The sequence below is a fragment of the Oncorhynchus nerka genome, linkage group LG24, assembly GCF_034236695.1.
Source record: "Oncorhynchus nerka isolate Pitt River linkage group LG24, Oner_Uvic_2.0, whole genome shotgun sequence".
Taxonomy (NCBI): domain Eukaryota; kingdom Metazoa; phylum Chordata; class Actinopteri; order Salmoniformes; family Salmonidae; genus Oncorhynchus; species Oncorhynchus nerka.
This window is the reverse complement of record NC_088419.1, coordinates 40,977,535-40,989,031: the sequence shown is the minus strand read 5'-3', so window position 1 is coordinate 40,989,031 and position 11,497 is coordinate 40,977,535. Positions and strand designations below refer to the sequence as shown.

Sequence of the window (11,497 nt, the reverse complement as noted above, 5' to 3'; positions counted from 1 at the left end):
CAACTCCCGAACACGCAGGCTATGATCACATCGTCAGGATTCAGGCTGACTCACTGTAACCGTGTGAGCACTAATGCAAGTGATATCGCACTAATGATCACTTTTGTACTCATTGGTACAACCACCAATCCTTTCATCTAGTTATGCATCTAGCTATCTCTGAAACACAATTTAGATGTGGCTCTTGTGCCACACATTTGTAAACTCTTATACTAGCGCGTTTACAGAAAGTGTTTAAACATAGAGTCAAGAGTTTGTGTTTTTGACCCTGCTTGGCCACCATCCCGCCGCTCTCTTCCACCAGGTATCTGTTGAAGCCAGACTTCATGCGTCGCTCAGACAGGATGTTCGACCCCTTCTCAGAGACACCTGTGGACGGGGTCATTGCTGCTACCTGCAGTGTACAGGTATGAGGTCAGGGGTTCAGAGTTCACAGGACAGAGAGGGAGATGGAGGTAGTTGGCGTTTTGTTGTAGTCTATCTGCACATAATCACTATATAAAGGCGAATCCAAGAGAGGAAATAGATGTGCTGCGAAGATTAGAGAAACCTGAATCTCGCTTGTGGGGGGAAAAAAGTCATGGCCAAAAAAGTGAAAGACATTTTTTGAAGATGTATTCTATTGTATTGTTGTTTGCTCCCAGGTGTTCTCTGGTCAGTTCCTGTCTGATAAGAAGATTGGGACCTACGTGGAGGTGGACATGTATGGGCTGCCCACGGACACCATCCGCAAAGAGTTCCGCACGCGCATGGTGATGAACAACGGCCTGAACCCCGCCTACAACGAAGAGCCTTTCGTCTTCCGGAAGGTACGGAGGGACGGGAGAGGAAAAGAGAGGGAGGGAAGACGATAGAGGGACCGATAGGAGGGGGGAGGTGAGGGGGATGGGAGAGGACAGAGGGGTGGAAGAGAGGAGGAGCGGAGCGAAGCATGGAAGAGGAGGACAAAGGGATTAGAGAGACTGAAGAAATGCCTGACAATAGAGAAGAAGAAAGGAGAGAAGAGGAAAGCGCGTATTTAGAAAGGTACAGGAAAGAGGGAACAGAAAACATGAGTTGGAATAGGATGGAAGAGACAACTAATAGTTCAGAGGTGCATGGCGGTTTACTGGTAGGTACTGTCTTGGAGCTGAACACCAGAGGGAGGGAGAGAGGCAGGGAGGGAGGCAGGCAGGGAGGGAGAGAGGCAGGCAGGGAGGGAGAGAGGCAGGCAGGGAGGGAGAGAGGCAGGGAGGGAGGGAGAGTTGGGGTTGATTGGGGTGGAGCTGATGGCCCTGTGGTACTCAGAACTAGTCAGTGTGTCTTTACTGCAGAGAACGAGGGGGGAGAAGGGGGAACAGATGCATACCATGAGAGAGAAGGCAGGACAAAGAGAGAAGAGAGCAAATAGAGGAAGAGAAGGGTACAGATATACAGTGCACTGAGCGACAGAATGGGGATAAGAGAGAGAGAGAGAGAGAGAAGGAAAGAGTAGGAGCGTAAAGGAGCGAACAAGGGAGAGAAGGAAAAAGAAAGAATAAAGGAGAGATGGAGGAAAAGGTGAGCGAGAAGGACGTGGAGAACAATAGAACGGGGGGGGGGGGGGGTAACGAATGTGAGGGGGGAGACTGGCTGGTCGTGCGCGGGCGTGTGTGTGTGTGATAGTGCTGCTCTCAGCAGAATAAGAAGTCTCTCAGCCATGACTGTGACTCCAGCTCAACACACACCATCAATCACAGCCTGCTGCCGCAGTGCTTCGGGAGACGTACACACACACACACACACACACACACTGTCATCAGGAGGAGACGTACACACACACACACACACACTGTCATCAGGAGGAGACGTACACACACACACACACACACACTGTCATCAGGAGGGCCATCTCACACGGTGCTGGAAAAATACATTCAGAGTTGCACGCACTTATACACAGACAATTACACATGTATAGACATGCACACACACATAGGCAGACACACACACATAGGCAGACACACACACATAGACAGACACACACACATAGACAGACACACACACATAGACAGACACACACACATAGACAGACACACACACACACAGGTTATATCCATTTCCTGACTGTTCTTCTCCTTTATCTCTCACCTCCTCTCTCCTTCCATTATTATTCATCCCTCTCTTCCCCTCGCTCTTCTCTTATCTCCAAATACAAGGCCATTCTACGAGCACACACACACACATACACACACACATACACATACACACACACACACACACACATAGACAGACACACACACACAGGTTATATTCATTTCCTGACTGTTCTTCTCCTTTATCTCTCACCTCCTCTCTCCTTCCATTATTATTCATCCCTCTCTTCCCCTCGCTCTTCTCTTATCTCCAAATGCAAGGCCATTCTACGAGCACACACACACACACACACACACACACATTCCCTGCTTGCTGATGAGTTGATGGTTCTGTAATGTCCTTGTCTATGGGCTATTGTTCTAAACATATACAGTATAAAGCCTAGCTACAGTATGTTATCATCACTGCTGGGTATATACTATTATCATCTCTGTTCTGTATCCGTCTGCGAAATTCTCTCACACTGTGTGTTCATTCACGTGTGTGCGTGCGTGCATTCCTCTTATATAAAGTGCTGAATGAAAATCCAGTCCTCATAATGTTTCTACTGTATATACTTTCACTCATTCTAGTGGAATTCATCTGAACTCCCTCTCCCCTCTCTCCTCCCTCTCCCCTCTCTCCTCCCTCTCTCCTCTCTCTCCTCTCTCTCCTCCGCTCTCTCTCCCTCTCTCTCTCTCTCTCTCTCTCTCTCCTCCGCTCTCTCTCCCCTCTCTCTCTCTCTCGCTCTCTCCCCTCTCCCTCTCTCCCCTCTCCCCCTCCCCTCTCCCCCTCTCTCACCTCTCTCTCTCTCTCTCCCTCCCCTCTCCCTCTCTCCCCTTTCTCTCTCCCCTCCCCTCTCCCTCTCCTCCCCTTCTCTCCCCTTTACCTCTCTCTCCCCTCCTCTCTCTCACCCAGGTGATTTTACCAGACCTGGCTGTGCTGCGCATAGCTGTGTATGATGACAATAATAAGCTGATAGGTCAGAGGATTCTGCCGTTGGAGGGTCTACAGGCAGGATACAGACACATCTCTCTACGCAACGAAGGGAACAAGCCTCTGTCTTTACCCACCGTCTTCTGTAACATAGTACTCAAGACTTACGTACCCGAAGGCTTCGGAGGTGAGGAGACACACACTGACACACACTCCCTTGCTAATACACAAACGTAGGTTAGGGTTATGGTAAGGGTTATGGTTAGGGTTATGGTAAGGGTTATGGTTAGGGTTATGGTAAGGGTTATGGTTAGGGTTATGGTAAGGGTTAGGGTTATGGTAAGGGTTAGGGTTATGGTAAGGGTTAGGGTTATGATAAGGGTTAGGGTTATGGTAAGGTTTAGGTTTAGGGGTTATGGAAAATAGGATTTTGAATGTAAATTAATTGTAGGTCCCCACGAGTTTAGAAGAACATAACGTGTGTGTGTGTGCGCGCGTGTGTGTGAGTGAACCCCTATTGGCCTAAATACAATACAGATGTGTGCTACTGAACTTTATTGACATCTATATTATTCTGTTATTAACACTTGAGTATGGAGACCGTATTAGCCCATACTGAATGGACCTCCGTGTGTGTGCGTGCGTGTGTGTGCGTGTGTGTGCATGTGCTGGGAATATGAGCTTCCATTGTCCCTTCCTCAGCTGGTCCTTTGTCTATCTCTTTCATACCACACACACAAGGTCCAATTTATATCTGCATTCAATGTATTCATAATAGATACTGAAGTGGATACAGAAGGATCTGGGGGAGAGGGAAGGAGATGAGAGAGGGAAGGAGATGAGAGAGGGGAGACGGGAGAGGAGAGGGAGGAGAGTGGGAGAACAGGGAAGGCGAGAGGGAGGTGAACAGAGGAGAAATAGAAAAGCGGGAGAGGTAGGGAAGAAAAGCGAGGAAGAGGAAGAAAGAGGGAGAAGAAGAGGAGGAGAGACGGAGGGAAGGGCACAAACTGGGTTTCCCTTTTTCCCTCCCTCCTTCCTTCCTTCCCTCCTTCCTTCCTTCCCTCAGGGTGCCCTGGCCTACAGTGTATTCTACATCAGAAGTAATGACACAGAGCAAATGATGATGGTAGCAGAGCTAGTGTAATAGCCACTTCTAGACAGACGCCGGCATGGAGATACACAAGATTGACTAGTCGTTAAGCCAATCCCAGGGGCATGGTCCGGGCAGTCGTTATGACGACAACCCAGGGCAGTGTTGAAAGGATGCGTGAATGTTCTGTATCCAAATTGAGCCGGCGTCATGTTCCGTCTTTTGCAGTAGGCTTCCGTAATATCTCCTCGAAACATATACCTGCCCAGGTATATGCTAGAATGTTGTCTTCTTTTGCGTGTCTTTCTGGGTATCGACTGTGTTTAGCCTTTTGAACGACAACGGAAGCCCATTGGAGTTATCAGACTTCTCCAAGTACATCAACTTGAACATGGACAGCACGTTACAGTCTTTTCCTGTGTGGTCTCGGTCCGTGACGATACCAGTTATCGCAATATTTTTTTCAAATGGCAAAACTGAAAACACGGAAGTAAACCGAACTCTTTGGTCCTTTAAAAAAACCTGCTACCTGTCAAATATTGCGTGCTATAGCTTGGGAAATAATTACACGTGACTCTGGAGAACAACATAAAGAAGTTAAATCCCCTTTGTGTTTTGTTTCCTCGCCACGATTACCGACGAGTATCGCGATGCCCGGTATCGTCCCGGCCCTAGTATAGTCCAGCTTATTGATGAATCTCCTGTCTTCTCCCTAGCCATCGTGGACGCCCTGTCGGACCCAAAGAAGTTCCTGTCCATAGCAGAGAAGAGAGCGGACCAGATGAGAGCTCTGGGGATTGAAACGGTACCGACACCTGTTTGATCAATCACTATTGATTCTGTTAGCCTCGTACTGTATACCCACTGTAGCCAGCTGTTCCATTCTTGGCTACAGCGCACACAGTACATCGTCACTGTGTGGGATATGTCTTATGTTGAATTGCTTTGGCTACTGGTTTAGTAGCTACCGAGTTCTGTCACTTGTAAGGTCCCTGGATAAGAAAATGTTCTTAGGGGTGAGTTAGGTGAAAAGGTCAAATATCACTCAATCTCGACATCTATATGGAAATGCAATAATGACTTTTTTGCAAAGTGCGTGAGAAAGATTTCCATCGATGGTCCTAACTGCTCTCTCTGCCTCTCTCTGCCGCTCTCTCTCCCCCTCTCTCCCCCTCCCTCCCTCTCTCTCCTCCTCCCCCTCCCTCTCTCTCCTCCTCCCCCTCCCTCTCTCTCCTCCTCCCCCTCCCTCTCTCTCCTCCCCTCCCTCCCTCTCTCTCCTCCCCTCCCTCTCTCCTCCCCCTCCCGCTCTCCAGAGTGACATAGCGGACGTGCCAAACGAGAGTTCGAAGAACGACAAGAAAGGGAAGGTGAACGCCAACGTGAAGACCAACGTCACGCCACAGACCAGCTCGGACCCGGCTCAGTCCTCGAAGTCTGCCCAGAACAACACCACGGAGACCAAGAAGGGTACGACACACACACACAGATACACACATACAGACACACACATGCACACACACAATCTGAGACCTGGCATTGGTACAATTGAGACGTTTTCCATTTCTCTCTTTTGTAGATACAAACACCCTCGTGCCGCATGTGAACATTGATGACTTGAAACAGATGAAGGTAAGACCAGCTCACCTCTAATCAGACCCGTCACAGTTCCTGTGGTTTCCACAGCACCTTTCCCAGTGGTTCTGCGGTTTGTTAGTTTCTCATCAGCTCGTGGTCCTGCAGGAGAAACAGAGGGGTGGGGCCAGCACTGTCATTCCTCACACAGTCCGTGTCTTTTAGCTTGCTGTCCTTTTGATTTAGCCAGTCCAGTCTGGCTCCAATAATCAGTTTTTCCTCTCCTCAGACGTACCTTAAACTGACTAAGAAGCAGCAGAAAGATCTGAACTCTTTAAAGAAGAAGCACGCCAAGGTGGGTTGATGTTTTAGGAAGCTCTTCTGTTGACCGATCCCGGAGCGATGACCAGGACAGATCATTCATTCTGAGGTCCACACATAGATGGAGAGAGAGAGGTCCTTTCTTTTCATCATCCACTGTTGCCTGACCCCTGCCCCCACAAACACACACACATTCATACACGCACACACACAGTATCATGTAGCCTAAGATGGACAGTGTTTCTCTTTGATCTCACCAGAGACTTGCTAAGATGACCCCCCTCACACACACACACACACACACTAGCTAGACTTCAATCACTAATATCTCTGTCCTTATGAAATCCTGTCTCATGTGTTTAAAAATATATATATTTTGTTTCGTACACAAAAGAGATTTACCATATTTACCATTTAGGGTTTACCATAGCAACCAGTCTGCCGTCTTTGCCTGTTCTGTTGCATAACAGTTATGATACTGACTGGTGTTTTACAACACATGTACCCAGTAGTTTAATATGCTGTACTGGTGTTTTACAACACATGTACCCAGTCGTTTCATATGTTCTACTGATGTTTTACAACACATGTACCCAGTAGTTTCATGTGTTGTAAAACATCAGTAGAACATATGAAACTACTGGGTACATGTGTTGTAAAACAACAGTAGAACATATGAAACGACTGGGTACATGTGTTGTAAAACATCAGTAGAACATATGTACCCAGTCGTTTCATATGTTCTACTGTTGTTTTACAACACATGTACCCAGTAGTTTCATATGTTCTACTGATGTTTTACAACACATGTACCCAGTCGTTTCATATGTTCTACTGATGTTTTACAACACATGTACCCAGTCGTTTCATATGTTCTACTGATGTTTTACAACACATGTACCCAGTCGTTTCATATGTTCTACTGATGTTTTACAACACATGTACCCAGTAGTTTCATATGTTCTACTGATGTTTTACAACACATGTACCCAGTAGTTTCATATGTTCTACTGATGTTTTACAACACATGTACCCAGTCGTTTCATATGTTCTACTGATGTTTTACAACACATGTACCCAGTAGTTTCATATGTTCTACTGATGTTTTACAACACATGTACCCAGTCGTTTCATATGTTCTACTGATGTTTTACAACACATGTACCCAGTCGTTTCATATGTTCTACTGATGTTTTACAACACATGTACCCAGTAGTTTCATATGTTCTACTGATGTTTTACAACACATGTACCCAGTCGTTTCATATGTTCTACTGATGTTTTACAACACATGTACCCAGTAGTTTCATATGTTCTACTGATGTTTTACAACACATATACCCAGTCGTTTCATATGTTCTACTGATGTTTTACAACACATGTACCCAGTAGTTTCATATGTTCTACTGATGTTTTACAACACATGTACCCAGTCGTTTCATATGTTCTACTGATGTTTTACAACACATGTACCCAGTCGTTTCATATGTTCTACTGATGTTGTGTTAGTCCTCAGCTATATGGTCTGGCGGACTGCAATGCTAAATGACTTGATGAAGAAAGGTTGGGCCAAGCTATCTCAGTTCTGATATCGTCATTAATATGTGGTGTTTCGTTTCAGGACTGCACCATCATGCAGAAGTCCCACTGCACCCAGGTGGACAAGATGATCGCTCTGCACGACAAGGAGAAGCAGACACAGGAGAAGCTGCTGGAGAAGGCCATCAAGAAACGAGGGTAAATATCAGGACCTGAAAGACCAGTCAGTCAACCAATCAATGATAATGAAAGGCTGAAAGAGACATTGAACTTAAACATTCGTTCTGGGATATCTAGCACCAGCACAAAGCCATTAGGTGTGAATTATTCTCTCGTGGACAGACTATGTAAATTGCAGTTAAACATTCGTTCTGGGATATCTAGCACCAGCACAACGCCATTAGGCGTGAATTATTCTCTCGTGGACAAACTATGTAAATTGAAGTTAAACATTCGTTCTGGGATATCTAGCACCAGCACAACGCCATTAGGCGTGAATTATTCTCTCGTGGACAGACTATGTAAATTGCAGTTAAACATTCGTTCTGGGATATCTAGCACCAGCACAACGCCATTAGGCGTGACTTATTCTCTCGTGGACAGACTATGTAAATTGCAGTTAAACATTCGTTCTGGGATATCTAGCACCAGCACAACGCCATTAGGTGTGAATTATTCTCTCGTGGACAGACTATGTAAATTGAGCATCGGACCAAATCCCGTGAGTTTTTTTTTGTTCTGGGTTCAACCGAGATCAGTTGTGGATATGTTCTACCATGTCTCACCTACCATGTGTTCTACCATGTCTCACCTACCATGTGTTCTACCATGTCTCACCTACCATGTGTTCTACCATGTCTCACCTACCATGTGTTCTACCATGTCTCACCTACCATGTGTTCTACCATGTCTCACCTAGCTAACAAGTATCTTTATGTCGTCCCTACAGAGAAAACAACTGTCTGGAGTTGAAGAAGGAGACTGAGAGTAAAGTGGAGAACCTGACCACAGACCACAAGGCCAAGGTAACCTTGCAGTGTCCGTCGTACCAACATCTCGGAGAGCAGTGGAAGAAAGTGATTCAGTTTCACTCTAGTTCTCCCTCATTGGAATGTATATGATTGTACTGCTGGGTTTATGGTGTTGGACATCACAGTGTGGCGCACTAAGGAGTGTTTAGTGTGTAGTGTTTAAGTAACGTGTTTATTACAGGAGAAGGACATTACAGCCTAGCACACTAAGGAGCGGTCAGAGATGATATAATGTATACGTGTTTAGGGTGTAAGTGTGTATCCTGTGGCCTACAGGTGAAGGACATCACAGCCCAACACACTAAGGAGTGGTCAGAGATGATATAATGTATACGTGTTTAGGGTGTAAGTGTGTATCCTGTGGCCTACAGGTGAAGGACATCACAGCCCAACACACTAAGGAGTGGTCAGAGATGATATAATGTATACGTGTTTAGGGTGTAAGTGTGTATCCTGTGGCCTACAGGTGAAGGACATCACAGCCCAACACACTAAGGAGTGGTCAGAGATGATCAACTCCCACAGCAGTATTGAGCAGGATATGAAGGACATCCACGTGGTCCAGCAGTGTGAAAACCTCAAGAAACTACTGAGTGGAGTCCAGGAACAACAGACTCTCTCGCTCAAACTGATCCACGAACGGTGAGAGAGAGAGAGAGAGACGTGCACACGCATGTGCAAGGCGCACAAAGTAAACACTGAATCTCAAACTGGTCCACGAACTGTAGCAGCCAGAACAACTGACCCTACTGCTCAAACCGGGAAATTCTGAGATTTTGCTTGGGACACCACGCATGCATTATTTTATAGGCATGATGTCCCTGAATGTCCTTGAGTGTCTTAATTATCTGACATGTGAACCCATCTTGGGCACTTTGAGCTGTGAGTTTGCCCTGTCAGGTGTACTTGATGAGGGTCCTTACCAGGCCTTGTTTGTTGTCTCATTCCCTCTCAGGCAGAGCAAGGAGATGCGGGCCAACCAGGCCAAGACGTCCATGGAGAACAGCAAGGCCATCAGCCAGGACAAGACCATCAAGAACAAGGCCGAGAGGGAGAGGTGGGTCACGCTGCCGCGCCAACTAATCACTCACTGACTTATACTGCATGGAGAATATACAGGTAACTGCCAAAATAAAGGAAACGCCGACATAAAGTGTCTGAACCTTTTCACGCGTTCCAACAAACGGGGGTGATCATTCTACAGTGGTCCCTGGCGCGTCGGATTAGAACGCTTATTTAGAAGGTCCAGTTTCGATTGACGCAGCAGTCAGCGTTTGAGCTAGCCACACTGTTTGCGCAAACACCGGTCTCAACGACAACAGTGAAGAGGCGGCTCCGGGATGCTGGCCTTCTAGGCAGAGTTCATCTGTCCAGTGTCTTTTTATGTCCAGTGTGTCTTTTTATTGGCCATTCTGAGATATGGCTTTTTCTTTGCAACTCTGCCTAGAAGGCCAGCATCACGGAGTCGCCTCTTCACTGTTGACGTTGAGATTGGTGTTTTGCGGGTACTATTTAATGAAGCTGCCAGTTGAGGACTTGCGAGGCGTCTGTGTGTGTGTGTGGGGGGGTTTATTTCAACTGACTTATTTCCTTATATGAACTGTAACTCAGTAAAAATTGTTGACATTGTTGCATGTTGCGTTTTATATTTTTGTGCAGTGTACTTTGTATCCCTAGTTTACTCAAGCGTTTCCATTATTTTGGGCAAATACCTGTAGGTTATGTCAGGATGAATATATACTATGTAGGTCTTACGCATCCCCCATGAACACCCCTTAAAGATGGAGTCCTTAACGGTGAAAACGCCACGTCCTGTTGTGATATTACAACAACAAAGAAGTTACTGCAAACAACAAACACAGTTTTTTTCTTCTCCCTCAGGACGTCATTGCACACGCGATAAAACAGTAGCATATGTACTGCAATCCTCTTCTTTTTTGTTGCCCAACGCTCCTCCAGTGCTCCCCACCTCTGCTTTGTCAACAAAACAATAACAACTGCCGTGGGGCGGACAGTGGCGATGTTTGCCCCTACTATGGGTTCCATCTTTAATATCCCTTTACTGCAATGAGCTAAATCAGGGTCACACAAAGTGTTTCTTGGTCGTCTTAAACACATCTACTTTGAAAACAAAGTATAGACCTCACACACATGGTTATGGGCTTAAAGAAAGAAGACTCATGTACCACGTCAGATATAGAGTTGAAATGTATTCAATTATGAGTTTGCATCCCAATGTTACACTTTATATACATCACAGAAGACTGAGATATAATTTCTGCGTTTAAAAAAGGTATATGTTTATTAATTATGAAATTATAAAATGTGTTAATGATATTCCACCCATGAGGCCACTAGAGGGCGATGTGGTCATTTGACTGCAGGAAAGGGCCTACACTGTATCTGTACTTCTTGATTAATTATTATAATCTTATAATCTCACTCTCGTTCTCTTCACAGGAGAGTTAGAGAGTTGAACAGCAGCAACACCAAAAAGTTCCTTGAGGAGAGGAAAAGGGTTGGTGTTCTATCTTCTACTAATTCTAATGCTGTGACACTGTCGAGGTGAATCAACTAAGGCCTTAGCTTTGTAATTGTTTGCGTAGCCGATACATGTTGATGTAAATTTCTCTTAGTCCTCTCTCCATCTCTTGCTCCACAAGCTTCCAACATACCTAAGTTCCCTCTTGAAAAACAAAATGAGATACCAAAACCGTTTGCAGGGTTGGTTAACTCTTGAGGTCCCGCTTGTCTCCACAAAGTTTGGTAAATCTGCTTTTAGTTTTATTTTTTTATTTTAGGGGATTTTACCCCCTTTTTCTCCTCAATTTCGATCTTGTCTCATCGCTGCAACTCCCCAACGGGCTCGGGAGGCGAAGGTCGAGTCAAGCGTCCCCCGAAACTTGACCCGCCA

General features: G+C 45.9%; 1 protein-coding gene across 3 annotated transcripts in view; it reads left to right on the top strand.

Moving 5' to 3' along the window:
* Positions 1 to 11,497, top strand: part of LOC115107502 (1-phosphatidylinositol 4,5-bisphosphate phosphodiesterase beta-4) — a 177,574-nt gene that overhangs the window by 157,627 nt on the left and 8,450 nt on the right. For all 3 annotated transcript variants that reach the window (XM_065008902.1, XM_065008898.1, XM_065008901.1), the window contains 12 exons: positions 305 to 407; positions 645 to 809; positions 3,013 to 3,217; positions 4,837 to 4,925; positions 5,434 to 5,587; positions 5,697 to 5,749; positions 5,982 to 6,047; positions 7,635 to 7,750; positions 8,502 to 8,577; positions 9,050 to 9,225; positions 9,539 to 9,640; positions 11,044 to 11,101. In XM_065008902.1, coding sequence (XP_064864974.1) covers positions 305 to 407; positions 645 to 809; positions 3,013 to 3,217; positions 4,837 to 4,925; positions 5,434 to 5,587; positions 5,697 to 5,749; positions 5,982 to 6,047; positions 7,635 to 7,750; positions 8,502 to 8,577; positions 9,050 to 9,225; positions 9,539 to 9,640; positions 11,044 to 11,101 — 1,363 coding nt within the window. The remainder of the gene's footprint in view (positions 1 to 304; positions 408 to 644; positions 810 to 3,012; positions 3,218 to 4,836; positions 4,926 to 5,433; positions 5,588 to 5,696; positions 5,750 to 5,981; positions 6,048 to 7,634; positions 7,751 to 8,501; positions 8,578 to 9,049; positions 9,226 to 9,538; positions 9,641 to 11,043; positions 11,102 to 11,497) is intronic.